Source organism: Numenius arquata, chromosome 9, assembly GCF_964106895.1.
Source record: "Numenius arquata chromosome 9, bNumArq3.hap1.1, whole genome shotgun sequence".
In the NCBI taxonomy this organism is placed as follows: domain Eukaryota; kingdom Metazoa; phylum Chordata; class Aves; order Charadriiformes; family Scolopacidae; genus Numenius; species Numenius arquata.
In genome coordinates, this window is record NC_133584.1 from 59,648,273 (window position 1) to 59,671,098 (window position 22,826).

The following is a 22,826-nucleotide window of genomic DNA, read 5'->3' on the forward strand; positions in this document are numbered from 1 at the left end:
CTATTGCCACATGCAACTGAATTTTACATCCTGGCCTGGTTAGCTTTGAAGATTTCGATTAAGACTATTACCTTTTCCTAATTGTCTAATATACTTGTTAATATACTCTACTTTTGTCAGCAGAGTATAATTGCAGAGGATTGTCCCAGTTACAGTGTGAGGGACAGGTCAGAAGACTCTGTACTTCGTATTCATGTGAAATAAGCAGTTAAATCATTTTCTGTACTGCACAGGACTGTATTTGATGTTCTTCTGGGGGAAGAAAGAGTGTGTCGTGATGGCACTTGGATGAAGATCTGTAAGGTCTAAATGAAAAAACCAAAATGTTAAATATGAGTTTTATTAAAAGGCAAGCTTTTTGTTTTGCTGTTCTTCCCACTTCCTACCTACAGTGGCTGTAAAGTTTGGGTTTAGGTATAGTCATCATCTGGATTTTTCCCGTTCTCTGAATAGGCGGCAAGCACAAATGTAGCCACGTCTTGCCTGCTGGTAAAGGTGGCTTGTCTGTCTTTTTCTTAACTTGCCTGCTACAGCTTGAGTGATCTTGGTTGATTTGTATTCTGAAGGATTATTGAATTAGGTGTCATATATTGGTACCTGACTTCGGTTTCATTTTTGTAACCTGTCATTTTGTTAAAGTCTTTCATCATTTGATTGCCAGGATGCTTGGTAACCACATGTCATAGAAATACTAACCAGGTTTCCTTTTTTCCTTGCACTTTGTTTTATTGTTATCAAGGAGAAACTGAAATATTTGTTAGTAGAAAGATAAATCTAGGGAAAAAAAGATTTTTGGCACCACCAGCCTTTCTTTGTCCTCTTACTTTTGTAGGTGCTCTGGCTGGATTTTGTTGTCTTGGATACTCTGCTTTACTTCCCCACCCATTCTTAGCAATGTTTTTAAATGTTGTTTGGATTTGGGCATCCCTGTGATTTAACTGCACACGTGGGAAGAAAAAGAACAAGTTACTTGCAGGTTATACAGAGGTGTGGAAATTAAAAAGGGTGTTTTCCTTAAGGAGATCTGAAAACAAAGTTGACTTCAATACTTCAGTAAAATAAAATCTCTGCTCTTATAACCTCTTGACACCGCAAGCCTTGTCTTTTATTTTTCTCAATGCTGTCTTTTGATGAACCTTTCAGCGTGACTACTGTGAAACCATTTATGTCTTCTCCCCAGTGTAAACATCACAGATACTGGACATCAAATAGTACGGTCGGGAGGGCTACAGAAAAATCAGAAGGGCATAACAGAAATAGTGTCTTTGCTTTTCTGCTGTAAAACAAATCCTCATCTCACAGCGTTCCTTGCTCTAGTGTTTAAATATATATGTGCCTTGATATATTTACACTGAGTTTTTAATTAAACAAGTGATTTTTGGCTCTCTAAAGATGGGAACGAACCCAACAGGCAGCTTCGCTTTGCTCCCGTGACACGTGCGCCCCGGTTCCTGACGGGGCTGCAATAGTCCCAGCGAGCGGAGTGGAAACTCCCCCAACGGATTTCTAGCGGTGGTGTTAGAATTCGTTCTGCCTTTCCGTTTCTAAACAAATTCTTCAAGTGGGCTGCAATTCCTGTTCAGCACCTGTCTGACGCATTGTGGCCGCGGTGGCGCTGGCCGTACACAGCACATGCTTTCCCTCCAAAAGAGAAGGCGCACTTTTGTTCTGCCTTCTTTCAGGCAAACCTTCTTTGTGTCTCTGACGTCCAGCCATGTTAAGCGCCAACAAAAGGTTTGGGGCTTTCGGAGTTTTTACAAACAAGCTCATTGAAGAGAAGCTTTATTTTGAAAGGGGAAAATTTAAACTTTTTTTTTTTTTTTAATTAAAGATCAAAGGAAGGGTTTATTCATTTATAGGGGCCTGCTTGTAGAAGCCATGAGCTGGTGGGTTATCTTTCTCTCTAGCTTTCAACTTTTAATTATGATGCCAAGGTGGAGTAAATGTGTTCTGACACTAGGACTGTCTGTCGTATAGAGTCTCTCCACAAATCTGAGAAACCAGGATTGTTCAGGAGACCTCAAGATCTAACAGTTGGTGTTTAATTCTGTTGAGGGTCTTTAGACAAAAGTACCGGGTGAAAAATATTATTGCAAGAAGAGGCTTGAAGAGTGATGGCATGTTGTGTGGGAAGGAAAATCCCTTATCAACGCTTTTGCCTCTTGGTTTAATCTGATTCTATTGATTACAAAGATCTCATTTTCCCATTTTAATCAGAAGCCCTGTATGTTTTACTAATGGCTGCTTTTAAAAACAGAATTACGAATCTTTACATCATAAGTTCTTTTCACAGTAATCTTAGGACTAGAGAAGACCGTGCTAGTTTAGTATTAGAAATAACTAAACTTATTTATTTCCACTCTTATTTATTTCCACTCTGTATGTCTATCACACACAAGCCCAGCCTTTCCAGGCTAATTTGCAGACGCTGTGTTCATTAATGAGAGACTGGCTTACTATTTATCTGTTTTTCTTGCTTAACATTAATGAAACCAGTGAAATCAGCACAACGGTTTTAGGCATAAAACTTTATCGGACAGTCTGGCATTGGGCTTGAATAATAGCTACAATCCAAGAGAAACTTCACCCAATTACAATGGGTGTATTGTGAATTACAGTGTATCACTCTAGCAGCGTTCTCAGCTGCCTGTACAGCAGAGTTGCAATTCAAATAATGAATTAATCCTATTTTGGAACTAATTAGTGCAGCGAAGGAGGTTCCCAAGGCGCAAACTGCTGAGGTTGGATTTGGAAGCGGAGTACCTGGCCAGCACCCTGATAAATTCATTTTTTTATGCACAACAGGGATTGCAGTTAGAGTGTCGTTCCTAATTTTTGAAAACTGTTGACGGATTGAAGAAAAGTCCTGGCTTCTGTAGAGCCAGAAATCCCGTCGAAGGAGTCACGTGCTCTTGTTAGCCTTTTTAAAGTTTTCAATAGATGCTTTGGAAAAACATTTGTATGTTACAGAGTGGATCCTCCCAAACTGTGTATTTATTGGAGTAAACATTGGCTGCTCCTCAGATGAGGAAAAACCTCACACTGGGTGGCAGTCAGAAGGCTGTTATTTTCAATTGAATTCTCTATAAATACTCTAACCTGCAAGTGCTAACCGTGCTGGTGTACCTCACTGTGCTGAGCACTATGAGACCCCACCTGCAGTACTGTCTCCAGCTTTGGAGTCCTCAGAAGGACGTGGAGCTGTTGGAGCGGGGCCAGAGGAGGCCACGGAGATGCTGGGAGGGCTGGAGCCCCTCTGCTGGGAGGACAGGCTGAGAGAGTTGGGGGGGTTCAGCGTGGAGAAGAGAAGGCTCCGGGGAGACCTTGGAGCCCCTTCCAGTCCCTCAAGGGGCTCCAGGAAAGCTGGAGAGGGACTCTTGATGAGGGAGGGGAACCCTAGGATGAGGGGGAAGGGTTTGAGACTGAAAGAGGGGAGATGGAGATGAGATGTGGGGAAGAACTTCTTTGGTGTGAGGGTGGTGAGAGCCTGGCCCAGGTTGCCCAGAGAAGCTGTGGCTGCCCCATCCCTGGAGGGGTTCAAGGCCAGGTTGGAGGGGGCTTGGAGCAACCTGTTCTGGTGGGAGGTGTCCCTGCCCAGGGCAGCAGCATGGGACTGGATGATCTTTAAGGTCCCTTCCAACCCGAACCATTCTGTTATTCTATACAAATGGAATTATATTCTCTGCCCAAAGAGCCAGCAGCCCTTTTGCCTGACCGGAGGCGGCAGAGAGCTACCAGAGCAGCAGCAAAGCATCATCGGTCTGTGGGGTCAATGCGTGTCTGCCCACTGAAGCAGCCAGGCTGCTGTCAAATTATTTTAGGCATCATACAGCAAAAAAGAGAGTCTTAAGGAAATACTTACAGGGACGGTTTAATGATTGCTAGGGAAAGCTACGTGTGCGCTTTGTAATTGAAATGGTTAGACAAGCAGCTAATGTAGTCAGATTGTTCTAATGGCAATGCCTGACCTAGATTTCGTGGGTTATTGAAGATGAAAGTTAATAGCATGGTTTGTCTCAGAAAGGGGTATTGGGTAAAAAAATAAAAAATAAACCAAAACAAACCCCGGAAAACGCCCACCACCCCAAACAAACCAGAAAGATTTGCTGCAAAATTAAAACCAGAATGTTTTATCTTTTAGACTGGCCAAAAATGTAAGCCACAATTTTGCAATCAATAAAAAGATTGAACGCTGCCCTCCTTCCTTCCTTCCTTCCTTCCCCCACTCCCGCGGCACGCTGCCTTGCAGGAATGTGGTTTCACACCCTTCTTCTCTGTCAACCAAATTCCAAAAGGGTAATTTCTTACATAACTCGATGTACATTCGTGAGCTGTGCGAGTAGGGGGAAGGGAAGAGCCCCATTCTGAAATGTTTATAAGAATGAAATCAACTATATTGTTTATGAAGAGATCTGCAAGTAATTTAGTTTAAGTACTTACTGGAGACATCTCACTTCCAGTCTTTAAAATAAGATATTCTGAATTCATCATGATCTTTCCTGAGCTCCTTCGATAGTACCTGGGAAGTCTACTGCTTGAAATGCTTACATTTCTGGTTTATAAACCTAAGTAGTAAACATAGAATTAAACCTTTGAAGCCCTTACTAGGCACCGTAAAACCCCAAAAAGGGACTCTTTTCATTCCTGTTTAAACGAAAAATTATTCTGAAAGCCAAGAATGGCATTTCCTAAAAAATATATTGAATATATCAACTTTCCTAGATTTACACAGCCTAAAATATTAATTTTGAATGGAGGACCTCTGACAAAAATGTTTCTGTTACTAGTTGCCCCCATCTACTCCCAGCCCTTGGTTATTTTTTGTGGCCTAAGTTTATTGACTGGGTAAAAGGAAAGAACCTTCTGTTTTAATTTTATAACCTCTACCACTTTCCAGGATAGCCTTGGTGGTAACAGCAAGACCGCCATGGTAGCAACGGTAAGCCCAGCAGCAGACAACTATGATGAGACCCTTTCAACACTGAGGTACGCAGACCGGGCCAAGAACATCGTTAATCACGCGGTGGTGAACGAAGACCCCAACGCTCGCATTATTCGGGAGCTCCGGGAGGAAGTGGAGAAGCTGCGGGAACAGCTCACAAAAGCAGAGGTACAAATTTAAGTCTGGATTAAGCCTATATGTCCTGTAAACCCCATTGTCAGGACTTTCTTACCTGGCTCTCGAAAATGAATGCCACAAAGAATTACTACATAGGTATCTATGAGAAATCTCCCTTTATATCACTTCTTTCTATTTTTCTGTATATCAGTCTTGAAACACGGGTGATAACATGAGATTCCAGGTTCTGTTTGAACACCTTGTTGAGCAATCTCGGTTTTATTGTGAGATACAGATCAAAAGCAAGAGGACATGGAGGCAGGAATAGAGGTGGAGTCTGAAGATTGTGCAGTTTATAGGCAGAGCTTTGCCGGTGTTTTAAGAATTTAATGTGGCTACATCCTCTTGAGATGTGAATTCAGTTAATTAATGCTTGCTTACAAGCTTTTAACTGTTCTCAGCAGTTAATATTTTGAATATCTGCATAGCTACCTCAACAGAATTGTGAAAGGAACATGGTCTAAATGTTAGATGAAGGCCAAGACATAGTGTCATTCGGAGTTCTGTTCTCAAATGGGACAAAACAACGGCGATATAATCCGTCTGTTACACAATTCAAAAAAAAGATGATTACAATATTTGCCTCATGAGGTATTCAGGGAATGCTGGCTGTGAGATTAGAAATGACTAGTGAATTCCGGACTGTTTTCATTTGAGCTGCCTAATATGCTTAGCATCCTATAAGTATATATCAATTTCTTTAAGGTATCTCAAGTTAAATACCTAAAAATTCCTCTAAACTATGAACCACAGACTTTACAGAACTCTGAGAGATGCAAACACTCCCCATTTGCTTCAGTTGTGAGTATTAATGCCAAAATAATGGCAGCTTTCCAAAGTAATGAAGTAGTGCTTCCTAAATATGAAGTAATAAATATTTCCTTTCCCAAGTACTAAAATCCCACCCTAGTTGTCATCTCTGTGGCATTGACAGAGCATGGAAAAACCAGTGTCGTTTGCTAATTAAGAGACTGCACAGTAAAGGTCAAACCTCACGCTCACTGTCTTGTACTCCTTGCAGTTTATTTCTTGTTCTTAGTTGTTCCTTTCTACTTGTTCTTACAGAAATGTGCATAAATAATTGTTTTAAAGTCATCAAAAACATTGACTCGTTATGACAGTCAGGTTACATTTTCAAAGCTCATTTCCAAATATAGAGGTTACCAAGTTATGGTTTTGTTGGTTGGGTTTTTTTTCCCTTTTGGTGTCAGTATCCTTTTTTCCCCTTAAACAACCAAGGCAGAACAGAACTTGACAGTTTACTTTTTTTTTTCCCTTGCCAGGAGAGTAAGGCATTATCCTCTTTTCCCCTTTTCTCTTTTAATCCATGGATTTTTATCTTTTCTTGTCAAAATTAATATCACATGTTTTAATTTGTCAGTGCCAAGACCACTAGTTTGTCCTTCCTAAGCTGGGAATTTAGACCAACTGCTTTGAGCAGAGGATCACTACTGCTGCTCTGCTGTGAACCTGGGCCCTTATATCTGCTGTTTATATTAGTGTGGTAGGGAGAAGGAGAATTATTTAGTTCATTTTATAGTTGAAGCACGTGAAAATGTTGAGTAATTTTGCCCTAATCCAAATAAATGCACAAGATTTAGACCTTGAGAGTAACTGGGCTTCATCTTCTTGTCCTGCTCCACAGTGTCCAGCGCCTTTGCGCTGATCATGTTTTATCGGCCATAATAAATCTTTGTTCTGGAGATTGCCTTGGCTTCACTTGCCTTCCCGGGTGGAATTAATAGAATCATAGAATGGTTTGAGTTGGAAGGGACCTTAAAGATCATCTAGTTCCAACCCCCTGCCATGGGCAGGGACACCTCCACTAGACCAGGTTGCTCAAAGCTCTCCCTATTACCCTGTATTTAGATTTGAGATATTCAATCAGAAAAAGACTACAGGGGACACGTCAGCTGACAGTTCCGAGACTGTTGTGTCTTGAGGCAGAGGAAACTCCTGTCTTAAAACAGGATTTTCCACTCCTGGCACTTGCTCTTCTTCTTGAATGAACTGCAGTGTAATGAGGCCACTCTCTTTGATTTGGATTCCTGTGAGGACTTTTGGGTTTTGTGGTAAGGAAATATCTGATGGGGAACGATGCTCGCATTGTTAAATTGGCATTGCATAAATACCTACCAGCCAAACACATTTTCGTCTTGTTAGCAGTAATGAAGTAATGACATGAAGAAGTCCACAGGCTTCCTGTTCAAGGTAGTACAGGAGGAATATAGCAGTACGGAGGCTGGAAGAAGTAAATACATGTAGTATAAAAATGTTTATGACCTTTGATGACCTCATCCAAAACCTTGATGAGTTTTTGGAGTGTTTCTCAAGTTATTCCTTGGATGGAACATGAGCCTTTGACTATGTCACAAAACAAAATTAGAGCTGTGATGGATTAACAAGAAGATGGAATTCCAGTGTCCAGAAGCACATCGTAAGGCTTCTTTTGATATTCCCTCTGTAAAATGCAGCTGTAGAGGTGGATAACCAGAATACCTAGGATGCCTTGGTATTTGCTATAGAAAGAAAATAACTCACAGAATCATAGAATGGTTTGGGTTGGAGCTTAAGGATCATCGAGTTCCAACCCCCTGCCCTGGGCAGGGACACCTCCCACCAGACCAGGTTGCTCCAAGCCCTGTCCAACCTGGCCTTGAACCCCTCCAGGGATGGGGCAGCCACAGCTTCTCTGGGCAAACTCACACCCATCAGACCATATCAAAATGAACAATAAAAATATTTTTAGTGGACTTGTAGTTGAAGTGACTGAGATGTTAAGTGTCATTTTGAGGGAGCGACAGCCAAGATGATGGTGGCCAGTGAGGTCAGCGGTGTCTAAGAAACAAGATTGTCTTAGATATAAATCATTTGGGATACTCACATTGGTTTAGAAATGAGATTAGTTTGCTTTTGAATGTCTTTGTGCAAATCTGCCAGTATCGTGTGATTTGTTTCGGTTGAACTATCTAAACTCCACTTTAGCATCTGTAATTGAAACTAATTAAACTTTTTGATGGATTCTGCATTTATATGTGATATGTGTTTTAAAAAAGCCTTTACTTACTGGTAGTTATGCCTTGGAAAACTAGTAAAGTTATGTTTATTTTTTCCCCATGTGACAGTGTTGTGAAAAAAACGAAAGCACAACAAGCTGTCTTGTTTTATTTGCTTTTATTTCTGCAGGCTATGAAATCACCAGAATTAAAAGAACGATTGGAGGAATCGGAAAAGTTGATTCAGGAAATGACTGTGACCTGGGAAGAAAAATTAAGAAAAACTGAGGAGATAGCACAGGTTTGCTTTCTTTTTCCCCCCCCTCCCTATTTTTTATGAAAAATAAGTTTGTTTCCTTTGTCTGTCGGTTCATGGAGATTTCCTGAATCTCTCCCCACATTTATGGGTAAGTAGGTCAAGCTTACTGCCCTTTTGAAAAGCTTCACTTAATTCCTGTGATAGCTGGGTGCCTCCCAGATTACTATTCCAGCAACAATAACAAATTGTCACTGTATGCAAATGGAGAAGTTATTTAAAAAAATAATAATCCACAGATGAGAGGATTACAGGGATTTTATATTCTTCAGACGGTAAAACGGTCGTTTGTGATGAAAGATGGAGCATTGAGAGCGTTAAATGCAAGGTTATGTACAGAGTGCCTCCATACACAAGGCAAAGGGCGTTCAGAATATTAAAAAACAGAACAGTTCAGGATCCCTGTGTGTTTTAATGCCTCCTACACTGATATTTAGGGCCTCAGACTGTAATTGAATATGATAGTTAAGTTGAAAAATTGTTCGGGTCACCACGATTATTGCATGACACTTCCAATTCTTACGACACAAATGCTGATGTATATATTTGCAGTAGGGAGCTTTTGAGGGGGAGGACTGTTGAAAGGTGATGAATAGCATGTAATAAATAAGGAGAAGAAGGAGCCTCCGATACAAAGCCCTTTTGTAGATGACACAATCAGAACAGACTCTGTTGACTTTAGTTTTAAAGGTCCATTGTAAGAAGTGCTGCTTGTGACTACGAGGGCTTCCTGGCTGTCAATGCAGATTCGTACCATGCATTTTCCTGCCTGTGTATAAGAGTGAATAAAATAATAATAATAATACTGATGGTGATGATAATAAGAATAAAGTTCTGCTTGCATCCTACACAGTAGTTTCTAGACATAGAAACCCTGAGTGTGCGCGGAGGTGGAAAAACTGGAGTGATGAGCTCATCGCTACAGATTAAATCTGCCTTGATTGTTTGCACGTAGCTGCTCACTTTAGTTCTCTTCCTCTTGGTCTCTAAATTCTCAGCCTTTTATGATGTTTTGGAGCTGGGAGTTTCATTAACCTTGCAGCTGTAGAAAAAGTGATATTTTTTTTTTTCTCAGAGGAGGGATAAGGATTAGTGCTTGTGCAGTATAAGGCTGTTTCGGGACCGCTTAGAAGGCAATGGAAGGAAACTTCTGACATCTTCAGTAGGTGTGGTGGGTTGACCCTGACTGGACACCCGGTGCCCACCAAAGCTGGTCTATCACTCCCCTCCTCCACTGGGTGGGGGGAGAAAAATACAATGAAAAGCTTGTGGGTCGAGTTGAGGGTAGGAAGATCACTCACCAATTACCATCACGGGAAAAACAGACCCAACTTGGGGAAATTAGTTTAATTTATGACCAATCAAATCAGAGTGGAATAATGAGAAATAAAAACAAAATCTTAAAACACCTTTCCCCTGCCCCTCCCTTCTTCCCAGGCTCAACTTCACTCCTGATTTCTCTCCTCCCTCCTCCCAAGTGGCGCAAGGGGACAGGGAATGGGGGTTGTGGTCAGTTCATCACACCTTCTCTCTGCTGCTTCTTCCTCCTCAGAGGAGGACTCCGCACACTCTTGAGGGAAGGATGGTTCCTCGCAAAGCATGAGGGCCATTGAAGAGGCAGTTTGTTGAGATGAAACAGCAATAAGGCTCAAAGCCTTAAAGACTAAGTATGTGAATAGGCAATTTTTCACATTTTCAGTGAGTATTTGACATAAATTAAAAGTATGTTGAATATTTAAGTTAATTAACATTAGCTGTTGAGCAAAAGTTAAAAATGGGCTCATTTTCTTTAAATTAATCCTGTGAGATTCAGAGTGTGGGCCAAGGCCTCCTTCGTGCAACACGTTCTTTATCTCTGTCTGTGGATAATAAAGAATTATGTGAAGTTCAGAGCCTGGCACTGGTGATCGGAAAAGAGATCTTTGACATCACACTGCAGTTTTTCCTCTGTTCTTTGTTTTTCTCTCTCTCTCTCATACACACACACGACTCTTCCTTACAAGGACATTAAGTTGGTTTTGTAAGTGTGTGGGGAGACAGGGTAGAGAAAATCAAGAGGAGTTTTGCTTGTTCTTCTTTGCTATTTTAATCTTGACTCGGCCTGGTACAACTCCAGTGCTGAACAAAGAATTATACTGAATAGTATGATATACTAAGCATTTAAATACAAAGTAGAGTGGTAGGTAAAGGTTAGAACCTTTAATAAACCTTCCAGCATTATTCCTATATAATATCTGGTAATTTTTTATTGTTTTTCTTTAAGTCTCAGCATCATGGGAAAGGCCTCTGCAAGTCTCTTTTATTTTTTTTTACTTACTTGTTTTACCCTCCCCTGTTTCTGCTTCCCCCTGGTAATTCTGCGAGAGGCCTCCCATGTTTATTTTTTAAATTTTCTTTGCCGCTTGTGGATAGCGAGTCTGGTTTCAGTTTCTGTACGATCCTGGGAACAATTCTCAACATTTCTATTTCAATTTTTTTTTTCTTTTTATAGAAGAATCCCTTTCTGTTCTTAAGTCAGAAATGTTTAATGTTCCTCTTTCACTGCTCTAGTCTTCACCCAAACACTTCCTTTTGAAAGATGTACATTTTTGCACAGTAATGCTTTGTTGTTGAATTCTATGAAGTCTATTGACAAGAACAAAACCCCATCCAAAATGCTACTATTCTTGTTCAGCAGGAAGTGTTATTTGCATTACTTAAATAGCAGGTTGCCAGTTTTTTGTCATTTTGATTGCTCTGGAATAAAAGATAGACATGGAGCTTGACTTGGCAGGGATTTAACTTAACTTGTTGCTTTTTAGCTCCACAGAGAAAATAAAGGGCTCTAGAGAGGTCTTTGTGGGAGCCTTTTGCTGTTCCAGTGAGGTCATGGAGAAGCTCCTACAGTACTGCAGTGTCCTGCTCTCAGCTGCTTTTTCATTTTTCACTAGGAAAATGCAACCCTGCGAGACCACAGCACGTAGCCTTCTGAGACCAGAGGTGGAAGGACAAGAGAAATTACAAATACCCTGATCAAAGCTTGATATAACTCAGGGTTTTGTGTCTAATCTATTGCAGAAGAAAGAGTTGCCTGTCTCAGAAGTAGCTGCCCATCGTTTTGGCTTGTGGCTTTGGCAAATAGGAATGCGTTTCCGAAGGGCCGTACAGCAATCAGCTTAATTTTTTGATGGCTACTCTCTTGCAGGAGCGTCAGAAACAGTTGGAAAGTCTTGGCATATCTCTTCAGTCTTCTGGAATAAAAGTTGGGGATAATAAGTGCTTCCTGGTTAATTTGAATGCAGATCCAGCTCTCAATGAACTTCTGGTATACTATTTAAAGGTAAAAATAAATACTGAGATATATGTATATATAAAATTTTTTTAATAGAAGTAGACTTGCCATTGGCAAGGTTTACTAAGAGAATATTATAAAAACTGCATAACTAAAGCCTTCTCCGATACACACTGCCTTATTAAAATTAATATGAGGACAACCTTTTTATTGCAAATTTAATTGTGTGTATCAGAGGAAGGTTTTGGGGGTTTTGTGTTTCGGTTTTTAAAAGAAATTTAGAGGTGCTGTCTTTTATAAACTTGTCTTCTAGGGTTTTTTTATGCCAGCTTTCACAAGGTTTTACCCAGAAAAGTGTTTTATTTGGGCTTATCAGTAATCAGCTTGCTTCTACGTGTGTAGTACAGACTTGAGTTTATAAAATGCATTTTTATTCCTCTTCATGCAGCTCACCAGGAGTGAAAAACAAGTTCTTTTCTGTCTTAGCACTTCTGCTCATGTGCCGTCCCCTTTCCTGATGTTAAACATAAAACGCGTAATGTGACTTCTGGACTCTGTGCTGAAACATTTGAGCAGTTTATTCCGGTTTAACTAACTGTAGACATGATCTGGACTCAGGAGGAGAAATGAGATACTACCATTTTTAAGTCACGTTTTAGAATACCAGTTCTAAAAATCTAGCAGTGTAAGAACGTTGGCAAGTTGAGCTTCACATTAAATCATTCTTTTCTCTTTGAAGTGGTCGGTGGGAACTCTCACAACAGCCACAGAATTAGCAATCGGGCTGAAAGATGGTTTTGGTTTAGTCGGTCTTAGGAAAAACGTGATCTTCTCTGATACCAGTCATAGTTGCTGTGTGATACCTCAATGAAAGCAAGGGAAAGAACTTTCTCAGTGTTGTATCTGCTAAAAAGCATTAAAAAGGACAAAAGAGCTGAGGTTTTGGGAGAAGAATTGAATCTTTTCCGGCCGCCTTGCACGTAGGTGCCCAGAGCGTGACTCAAGCTGCTAAATCAGCCTCACCGCTGACAGCTGTTGCAGCAGCGCTCGCTGGGGACACAAGAGTACTCCGAAGCCAAACCCCGCTCCGAAAAGAGGCCTTGGCCCATCAGTACCAGCAGAAAAATCTCAGGTGGTACCATGCTGCTTTCCTTTGCCAGAGAAAACCCCTTTGCTTGGGGTAGGTTTTAGGCGTTTCAGTTAGTCTTTAATTATTCATTATTTTTTTTATAACGCAAATTCATTTTATTGGTTGAGAACTTTGGTGTGGAAATCCCTCTTTTTGATAAAATGACTTTACACCTACTTTTGCCTAAAATTCTGAGGTTAAACCGTCTTGCTTCTCAGAGTAAATACCTTGCTCACGTTCTCTTTAATGCTGAGCTGCTCATGGACTAGTTCTTGTAAGAACCAAAGAGCACCTTGATCTGACCTTTCTAAACTATTGGGTCTGTTCCTCAAAAATTGCTCGGAGATGCCTAAAAAAAGAAATGGATGAACCGGGGCGTGTGTGGAGTGGAGTGATCCTTCCTCTGCCAAATCCCTCATGCCTTGAATACTCCAGGAATTTCCTAAGCCTTGGGATGATCTAGATGGAACCTGCGTAATAGCCGTGGGTCTCGCCACTGTCACCTGTCTTAATTCCTCTTTGAACTCCTTTATTCTTTTGGCTTCTACAACATCCCGAGGCACCGACTTCCACAATTAAATTATAGAAATCTCTTCATCTTTGGATTTAACTGATGCCTTTAAACTTTCCTGAGTGTTTCCTACTTGTTACTGTAAGACAAAGCAAGAATTTGCTTGCAATGTTTCATTCTCCTTTTTCCCCTCTATGGGAAGCTCTTCAAGAGCTTTCAAATTTTGGAACTAGGTGACAAGATACATCAATAAGGAGAATGGATGAGTTAGAGCTAGTGAACTTCTGCAGTCCGTTGCTAACATCTTAATTATTTTTTCCCAGGAGCACACGTTAATAGGCTCAGACAACTCTCAAGATATCCAGCTGTGTGGAATGGGAATTCTTCCTGAGCACTGCATTATAGACATCACCCCAGAAGGACAGGTTATGTTAACACCTCAAAAAAATACTAGGTAAAGGAATAAAATACAGCTCCAGTTGTATAATTTTAGTTTCATCTAGTATTTTATGATTAGTGGTGCAAAAAGATAATTGAAAATTGAACTTCTCCATGTAGTCTGAAGCAAGAAAATTCTACTTCTTATATCCTGCTTTTACGTTTTGTTTTAATTGTCATATACACCTCTGTCAGCTCAAGTCTTTTGTTCTAAAGAGGTTTCTCTCAGGGATGGTGTTTGTAGTCACAGTTTTCAAATGGAGGATGAGTAAATGGCATATGCTTTCAGCAAGTAGATACTCACTGATTTGCAGCTGTGTAGATGCAACTCTATCAACATTTGAATTCATTTTCTAGGAAATCTGTTGATATGCAAAGAGCTGCTGAAGCATTTGTTGCCTTATTTGATTAAGTAGCAGTACTTGAAAAGCAGATGGTATATTCAAATAGATCACAAAATGACATGCATTGTCAGCATCTCCAATAATTTATTGTAAGATACACAAAATTCACACTTATCCTGATTCGTAGTTCATCCTGAGCAAGAGATAGGACTGGATGACATCCTGAGATTCCCTTCAAATTTGAGTTATCCTATGATCCTATTTTCAGACTGAATCTTGACTCTGAAATAAAAGTAGCTTCTGATTATTCTAATTAGTTTATTGTCTTTAAGCTATTTATATAGCAAAGTTCTCTCATGTCTTATTCAAATGTTTCTATTTTGTGTCTATTTGAAAGTAACATGAAAAGTATTTATTTCCAGTGGCATCACCTTTTTTCAGGCCCCTCATTTTTAAGCTCTAATTATGCTCCCCAGACATAGATATCGTATTATCTATCCAAAAATACTGGACTCAATTAGCTTAAGCAATCAAAAGAAGCTGATTTTGAGGAGTTTATGAAACAGCACAGGGCAGGTGAATGAAGTTTCTGGGGATATTTGTCCTCTTTGCAAGCCCTAAACCCCTTCTCCTCCATTAACTAGTTACAATAAAATAGTACCAGGGAAAAAAATTAAAACTTGTATAGATGCTTTTGCTTTAGATTTTTGCCTTTTCACAGGACATTCGTAAATGGTTCCGCTGTCGTGTGTCCCATCCAGCTACATCATGGAGACAGAATACTGTGGGGGAACAACCACTTCTTCAGGTACAAAAATTATTAAAGAAATTGTAAGTTTGCACCAATTTTGTTTTATGTTAAGGTATAAGGAAGGATGGCAGTGGAGCATTCAGGCTGCAGTAGGAGGTGATTTTTTTTTTTATTGGGGTTATAAAGGCAATGCTGATGTTTGGCTATTCTTGAATGCTACGTCATAGCAAACGTGCATGATTTTAGTTTCAGAGCAACAGGTTGATTTAACTTCTTGTATTTTCAAAGGACTGAGACATTGCTGTAGTTACTAGTACTATTATCTCACTGAAGAGATTTAATTTTTGACCTGAGACTTCTAATGTGGTTCGGTACCACATTAATATTAAGACCTTTCTCTTCCACAGTGTAAATACTACACCCAAGCTTTGACTTGGATAGGTTGTCTTTTGGATTTTGCAGTTAGGGTGTTAGATTTTTGACCCATCTCGTGCAGTGATCTGGGTCTTACAAGGGCACCGTGTTCTCTGTTCCCTGGGATTCCAGCTCCAGCCGTACCTGAGCCCTTCCTGTGTCAGACAGGATCACTGGCAGAAATTTTATTTGAAAAACTGTATTCTTGAAACCCTCTGTGTCTGGTCTGAAATACCTTAAAGATCAATGGATTGAAATGATAATCTAAAACTTGTTTTCTTTTATGCTTGAAATAAGAATCCACATAAAAAGTGGGATATAATTTCATTATTGCCTCTAAATTATTTGGATGTGGGACGACTGAAAAAAAATCATGGTTATCTAAACTATATGATTAGTAACATCAGGTACTCTAGAGTTTAGAATGGATAAGTTAGTTTGCCTTGAACTCCCTTGTTTATCCTGAGGAAAACTACACTCACAGGAGATCAACAAATTTTGAAAGGGAAAAATCTACCAATTCAGATAATCTGCTTAATTTTAATAATCTTTGAAAGCAACCCTTTGTCTCAAAGTTGAGCCGTTAATAATTCTTTAACAATTTTCCTCTTGTTTAAAGGCTGAACTTGCCAAAGAAGAAAAAGAAGGCAGATCATGAGGATGAAGAGCGAGACAATTCTATGAAGTGCAGCAATAGCGTTGAGCAGCTGGACATAGATGGGGACAATTCCAGTGAAGTGTCAAGTGAGATTAACTTCAGTTATGAATATGCCCAGATGGAAGTCACGATGAAGGCACTTGGTAGTAATGGTAAGAAGCAACAGAAATTACTGGAAATAGGTACACAATATGAGTTTACATTTTCAGGGACTCTTAACCACAAAGTTTTTGCCTTAGAACTTCCTACTGGAGAATTTTTCTTGAGAATGATTCATCGTAGCCGTTTTTGCACTTGAAGGGGAAAAAAGCCACCACAGAATGTTTTGTTTGGCAGTTCTTGTTGAGGAAAAGGCCAAAACTGGAATATCGGTGGAACTGCAGCCTCAAATCAAAGTGGTTTCACTTCGTTGTTTATTTTTCTTTTGTTATGTCTCACTCAGGCATTAACTGTAGTGATTTCAGTCTCTGAAACCATGTTCCTTAGTTTTTGTGGTCTTATGTAGCTATCCCAGAATGGCATTATTTTGGAAACAGGAGGAAGGGCTTTTTTCAGCTTGGTCTTTCCCTTTTCTCAATGATCATAAATCATCCGTCCAATCTGTTCAGTAGATATTTATTTTAGTCCACAGTTCAGCAGCATTTTTTTAATATGCATTACAGCAAAAGTATAATCTCTTCCTCCTTTCGTATGCTAACTGTGTTTATTCTCTAGGACGTTCTTCACCAGGGATTTCAGTGGCTACTGCAGATATAGAATGGGGAAGGGAGGCACCAAATCATAGCAACTTGTGCCTTGCCCAAGGTCATACAGCGTATCTGTAGCAGAAAGTGGGAAAGATCTTGTGTTCCCAAGTCCGCTGTCTCTGCCCTGCATTCGTTATGTGATTCTTTCCATTTAATTTTATGGTTACCAGGTATATGGCCCCCAGAAGTACTAGTCTCTTTGTTTTCAACATCTGCTTAGATCCCATGCAGTCTATCTTGCAAAGCCTGGAGCAGCAGCACGAGGAGGAGAAGAGATCCGCGCTGGAGCGGCAGAGGCTGATGTACGAACATGAGCTGGAGCAGTTGCGAAGGCGGTTGTCGCCGGAGAAGCAGCATTTCCGCAGCATGGACAGGTTCTCCTTCCATTCTCCCAGTGCTCAGCAGCGCTTACGTCAGTGGGCGGAGGAGAGGTGGGTAATCCAATCTGACCATCGGGAGCCTTCGTTTAAAGTTCTTCAGTGCTGGTTAATTCTGCAAGATTTTAATTGCATTGCCAAATTTCTGAGAGGATTCCTGTGGGGGGCTGGGGAAGACAAGAGCAAAAATATTAGGGTGGTTAGACCTATAATGCTAGAAAAGATGAGAAGGAAAGAGTGCCTGCTTTGTTAAGGAGAAACTCTATCCTGATCAGCAACAAATTTGAGTAAAGATGAGGTGATTGAAAGAAATTTTGGGACTCCTATATGAGTGTGTTCTCCTGTGGATCATGACTCAGCTGCTGGAAAGTTGGGTTTCCTCTTGGCTCACATCCATCTGTCTGACCTGGGCAGGTCTTGGCAACCAGAAGAGTGCAGAAAGAAAAGGGAGTAAGAGGATGATACAAATAATTTTGACCCAGGGCATTGCAAAAGCTGTTTAATAACCACAGAGGGGCCGCTTTCCTCTTTCCCTTTTCCGAGGCAATTGCACTGAGGTTATTTACTCCAGCCTCTAACTGATCGTTTCCAGTATTACTGATAAAAACAGCAGCTGCAGGAGGAAGATGAAACATACCCTAAAACAATGAGTATGGTAAAAACATTGTAATGAGAAAATAAAAATCTCGTTTATATGGCTAGAGAAGTGACTTTTGAAATAGAAAATATTTGAGCCAGTCTAATGAGATGTTAGCTGTGTCTCTGGAATATTTTGTGGTACCAGATTCCTGTGCTGCACAGTTGGTGCTCTCTCACTTTTGCCAGGAAGGGCCAGTGAGCGAGTGGGTCATGGTGTCGGAATAAATCTTTCTCTGTAAGATGGAACATCTCTATCTGTGGTGGGGAAACTCTGGAATAAGCCCCACAGGAGCTGACTGTTCAGCAGGTGCATGGAGAAGTCTCCAAAGCCAGCAGGATGCTGGTGTTCATACCACTGAATTCATATGAATGATCTCTTTTATTTTTTTTCCTCCGGAAGAAATGCAATTTAATTCACCTGATTTTTGTGTTAGAAAGCTGAATGTTAAGACTCCTTCCTGTCAAGTGATCATTTGTTCTGCACCGTTTCAATAGTTTTTCCTGTCTTCCCCTCCAAATCCCTTTCTTTTAGAGAAGAAATGTTGACCCACAGCCTAAGAAAGCTGCGAGAGCAGATTGTTAAAGCCAATTTGTATGTGAGAGAAGCCAATTTTATTGGAGAGGAATTGGACAAGAGGACGGAGTATAAAGTTACCCTCCAGATCCCAGCTTCAAGCCTTAACGCTAACAGTAAGGTAAGGGAGCCCTAATGGAACTAAATCGTTGTTCAGTAACTTTGCCTCTCAGTGTTCATATTTGCTCTATTTTGACTTTAATGTTCTAGATAGTTTGCCAGTCTAATTCTATCATATTATATATATTATATTATATATTATATTAAATATGTCTCTGTTAACGCATGCTACATCCTTTACATGGTAACATTATTTTGTTACCGTGAAAATCTTATAATGTGCTAACTTACTGATAAATATTTTGATGCAAGACCTATCGGCTGGTGTTGAAGTTCACACTTGCTTCTGTTGCAGAGTGATAAAACCTGTGGAGGTTGGGTAACCTGTATTTCGAGTATTTACCATCACTTTGTGGACATTTGGCTTTGCACCATCTTAGTGCGCTGAGAAAATGCTGCCATCCCCATTGTGCAGAGAGGATTTGGATGATTTGTTTCAGGCATCTTAGAAATTTTGGAAGGAGGGAACTGAAACCAGATTTCAATAGAATCATAGAACGGTTTGGGTTAGAAGGGACCTTAAAGATCATCTTGTTCCAAACCCCTGCCCTGGGCAGGGACACCTCCCACCAGACCAGGTTGCTCCAAGCCCCATCCAGCCTGGCCTTGAACCCCTCCAGGGATGGGGCAGCCACAGCTTCTCTGGGTAACCTGGGCCAGGCTCTCACCATCCTCACAGCAGAGAAGTTCTTCCCCACATCTCATCTCCATCTCCCCTCTCTGTGTCAAACCCTTCCCCCTCGTCCTATGGCTCCACTCCCTGATGAAGAGCCCCTCCCCATCTCTCCTGTAGGCCCCCATGTCTCAGAATGGCTACCTAAGCTGGTATTACTTCTTTTCTCAAGGTCAGCTCAGTATTTTAGTGCTAATCAGGCCATCATTAGTACAGGACATGTATATTTTATTCCAGGATTAGAATTTTTATCAATTGTTTTAGGAGTTTCTCTCACATGCTTGTTGTTCTTGCATCTAGAAACTGGATGGTAAAGAGGGTTAAGTATCTGTACCAGTTGAAAGTTGACAGTAGTAACCTTAGCTGGAGGTCCAGGCCTGCTCTAACTTGAGGAAGTTTGTGAAATGCTTAAATGTTCCGACTTCTAACACTTACGTAAGGTGAAAATCCACGGAAAGTAGTGCCCGTAGCTGTGATTAGACTTCGCAGTTAAACTGAACACGAATATACTGTGACAGCCCAACTCAGAGTCTGTCACGCTTGAATTTGGTTGCTCAAGCTAGGTTAAAAAAAAGAACAAAATCCAGACTTTTCCCCAAGATAGCCTCGGTTTTGTATTGGTTTTAAACTACTTTTTGATTGTTGTGACATGAATTCCTTATTGATATCTCTCTAATTGTTTCCCAGAGAGGTGCAATTCTCAGCGAGCCTGCTATTCAGGTGAGAAGGAAAGGGAAAGGCAAACAGATTTGGTCACTGGAAAAGCTGGAAAATCGATTGGTAGATATGAGGGATCTTTACCAGGAGTGGAAAGACATTGAGGAAGACAACCCAGTAAGTAAAAATTACTCCAGTATTGTGCTGATAGAATTACATCCCTGTACATTTTTTGTTTAATTAGATGTGAGAAAATCTTCTGGTTCGGGAGGCCGAGGGTGGAGGAGGGGAGGTAAAGAGCTAAGTTTTCCTGAGCTTTTGCTTTTCCTAGTACTGAAGCGATCTTCAGAGTTTCGTTAACCCTTATCTTGTCACTTTGATGCTTGTTTACGTGCGTGGTTTGGTGACAGAACCGAGCATATGATACGAAGCAGTCAGTAAACACAACAGCAGCTGACGTTCGGGCTGACTTCTCTGAAACATTAAAGAGAACTTCCTGAGGACAGGCCTTATGCTGGTTTCGCAGCAAAATTCAAGTTTCCATTTTTCCTGTGATCTAATCTGGCCTCTTGCTCGAGTCCATCTCTCTTTCAGTAGGCCAGTTGTGCAACACTTTGAAAACTCTTTCATGAAAAGTTGGTTTTTCTTACATTATTCCAAATTTGATTGCAGATGATGAGAGCTTACTTCAGACGTGCTGATCCGTTCTACGACGAGCAGGAAAACCACAGCCTTATCGGAGTAGCCAATGTTTTTCTTGAGTGCCTGTTCTACGACGTGAAGCTGCAATATGCTGTTCCAATAATCAATCAGAAGGGAGAGGTTCGTCATTCTTCTATAATCTATCCTTACTCAACTGTTTAATTACAGCCTGTGGATCTTATTGCCAGTCTATAGTAGATATTTTCCAGTTTCATGTGCACAAGCTCTTTGCTAGCAATTTGGAATTATGCAAATCCTGTAATACCTTATAGAATTGTTCTATATTGAATTTTGAATCCCAGCATAGTGATTGTGACAGGAGAAAGCTTTGTGAGCACCTTTTTGAGCGAAGCAGCCCGAAATAAATACTTAGCAGAAGGAGTACGAGCTATAGCTCCTCTGGCTTTCACTGATTACCATCAAGAATGGGCTCTTAAATATATAGCGTAAGAACAACTTCAAAGGCAGTGAGAGCATACCAGGCAACATTCTCTGTGTCTGCATCATATCTGCACTTTGCAGACTCTCAGAGAGTGGTGTGAAGCTGAGTGAGATTGCAGTATGCTGTTCCTAAAGTCGTTCTAGTGGCTGGTTTCTTGGTGTTCTTACAAGAAAGGTTCTTTGATTCTTGCTCCAAAGAGTTCTTCATCTGGTGCAACAAATGCACAGTGCAAAACAATGCAAAGGGATAAAATGTTGTTTGCTTACAGCCTGGAAACAGCAGTAGTTGTAGTTACCTGAAAAGGGATGAACCTGTCCCTGTTTTCTGGCACACAAGTAATTCCTGCTCCTTTCTTATCAGGTATCGGGTCGTCTCCACGTTGAAGTTGTTCGAGTGAGTGGAGAGATAGACGACAGGTTGGTTGGAGGCGAGGATAGTCCAGACTATTCAAATGAAAACGACACTCAGGAGAGAAAACTTGTCTGCAGGGTGAGTTCTGGATACTTCCCAACCTCTGAGCAACCTTCTCTCTTTCCATCCCAAGTCTTAAAATAAAGAAGTCCCTGGTGCGTTGGCTTCTGGACATTAGATGTCTCTTTGTAACCTCGTGTACCATCTTCACTTCCATTATTCAGCTACGCAGGCAGAGTCCTGTCATTAAACTCATTGATGGACTATATGAAACTGTGTTGATGTTTCAGGATTTAAAAACAAAGAAAAAAAGCATATCATTTAGCTGTACCTAATCATTGAGTTGTATGAGCATAGTTTTTTTTTTTGCTGTATTTTTTTTCATGGCCTTGTGTGATGTCCTGGTGCCCAGCGTTTGTCTTGAAGCGCTGCTGTGTGGTCTATTCTCACTATATTTTGTTTCTTGAGTGGCTAAAATAATACATGGTATAGACGGGTTTTGCTCCTTTCAATCTTCATTATTTTGATTTAAGTCTGCAAGGTATTCATTAAACTATACTTATATGTATAGAAATATATATATATTTATATGTATATGCACACAATCTTACCCTAGGCAGTTTATTGTAGTCTTGGAAGACAGGGAAGATCTGGGCACTAGGACTTGGAGCTACAATATCTAATTCAAAAGGAGTCATAGAATCTGACCAATGTTCTGTGAATCATTCTCTCTCAATATTTGTCTCTCTAAATATTCAGTATGTTGTGAAATATGTTATTATTGTTAATAATAAAAAGAAAGTTAGCAGGAAGGATTTACTAAGAGTTCCGTGTTTGTAATAAAATGCAAGATAGGCCAAGCTACAGGTAAGAAAAGAGAGAGGCAAAAAGCACTAGAGGGAGTAGAACCCCAACTTTCCGGCTACTGGGCAATGTGAACAATTTGGGGGCAACCGTACTCCTTTTCACTTTTTTATCCTGTCCCATACTCCATGTGTTGCGAGCTGTTGGCGCACTCATGTTGGCGGAAACTGGGGGCACTGTTGGCGGAAACATTCTCCCGAGGATCTTGAGTGGTGCCTTACCATAGGAATCTAACTCATCGGAACTTAATTTGACAAATGGCAAATAGAAGTTTATTGACTAATATGATTCACATGATGGTTTTGTTTAGATCAGAAGGTGTAGTCAAAACATTTTGTATCTATTTGGCCTTGATTTTGAAAAAGGAGTGGTTACTTTTGTATTGTTAAGGTTATTTTTGTATTGTTCCTAACATCAAAGAATAAGGACAAGTAGCATCTTCAGACAAGGATTTTGCAGAATAAAGGAGACAGTTTTTGTAGAAGTATGAAATTTCTATTGTGTTCCTCTTCATTTATAGAGTTTTTGGTGCATCTCACCATTAAAAATTACCAAGATGTTTTGGTGAGTTGGTAAAATTCATACCTCTAGCTTTCACTCCCGAGAAATGTGTGCCTGATGACACCTAGTGGCAATGTTCAGCTGATGCACTCAAAATATTGTCGCCAATCAGT

At 40.4% G+C, this 22,826-nt stretch overlaps 1 protein-coding gene across 1 annotated transcript in view; it reads left to right on the forward strand.

Annotated features, from left to right (window-relative positions):
• KIF13B (kinesin family member 13B) overlaps positions 1–22,826 on the forward strand; it is a 128,825-nt gene that overhangs the window by 63,627 nt on the left and 42,372 nt on the right. Inside the window, exons 11-21 of the mRNA XM_074153665.1 lie at positions 4,898–5,110; positions 8,306–8,416; positions 11,616–11,750; positions 13,666–13,796; positions 14,846–14,932; positions 15,909–16,099; positions 16,914–17,124; positions 18,242–18,404; positions 19,764–19,910; positions 20,406–20,555; positions 21,238–21,366. Of these exons, the coding sequence (XP_074009766.1) occupies positions 4,898–5,110; positions 8,306–8,416; positions 11,616–11,750; positions 13,666–13,796; positions 14,846–14,932; positions 15,909–16,099; positions 16,914–17,124; positions 18,242–18,404; positions 19,764–19,910; positions 20,406–20,555; positions 21,238–21,366 (1,668 nt within the window). The remainder of the gene's footprint in view (positions 1–4,897; positions 5,111–8,305; positions 8,417–11,615; positions 11,751–13,665; positions 13,797–14,845; positions 14,933–15,908; positions 16,100–16,913; positions 17,125–18,241; positions 18,405–19,763; positions 19,911–20,405; positions 20,556–21,237; positions 21,367–22,826) is intronic.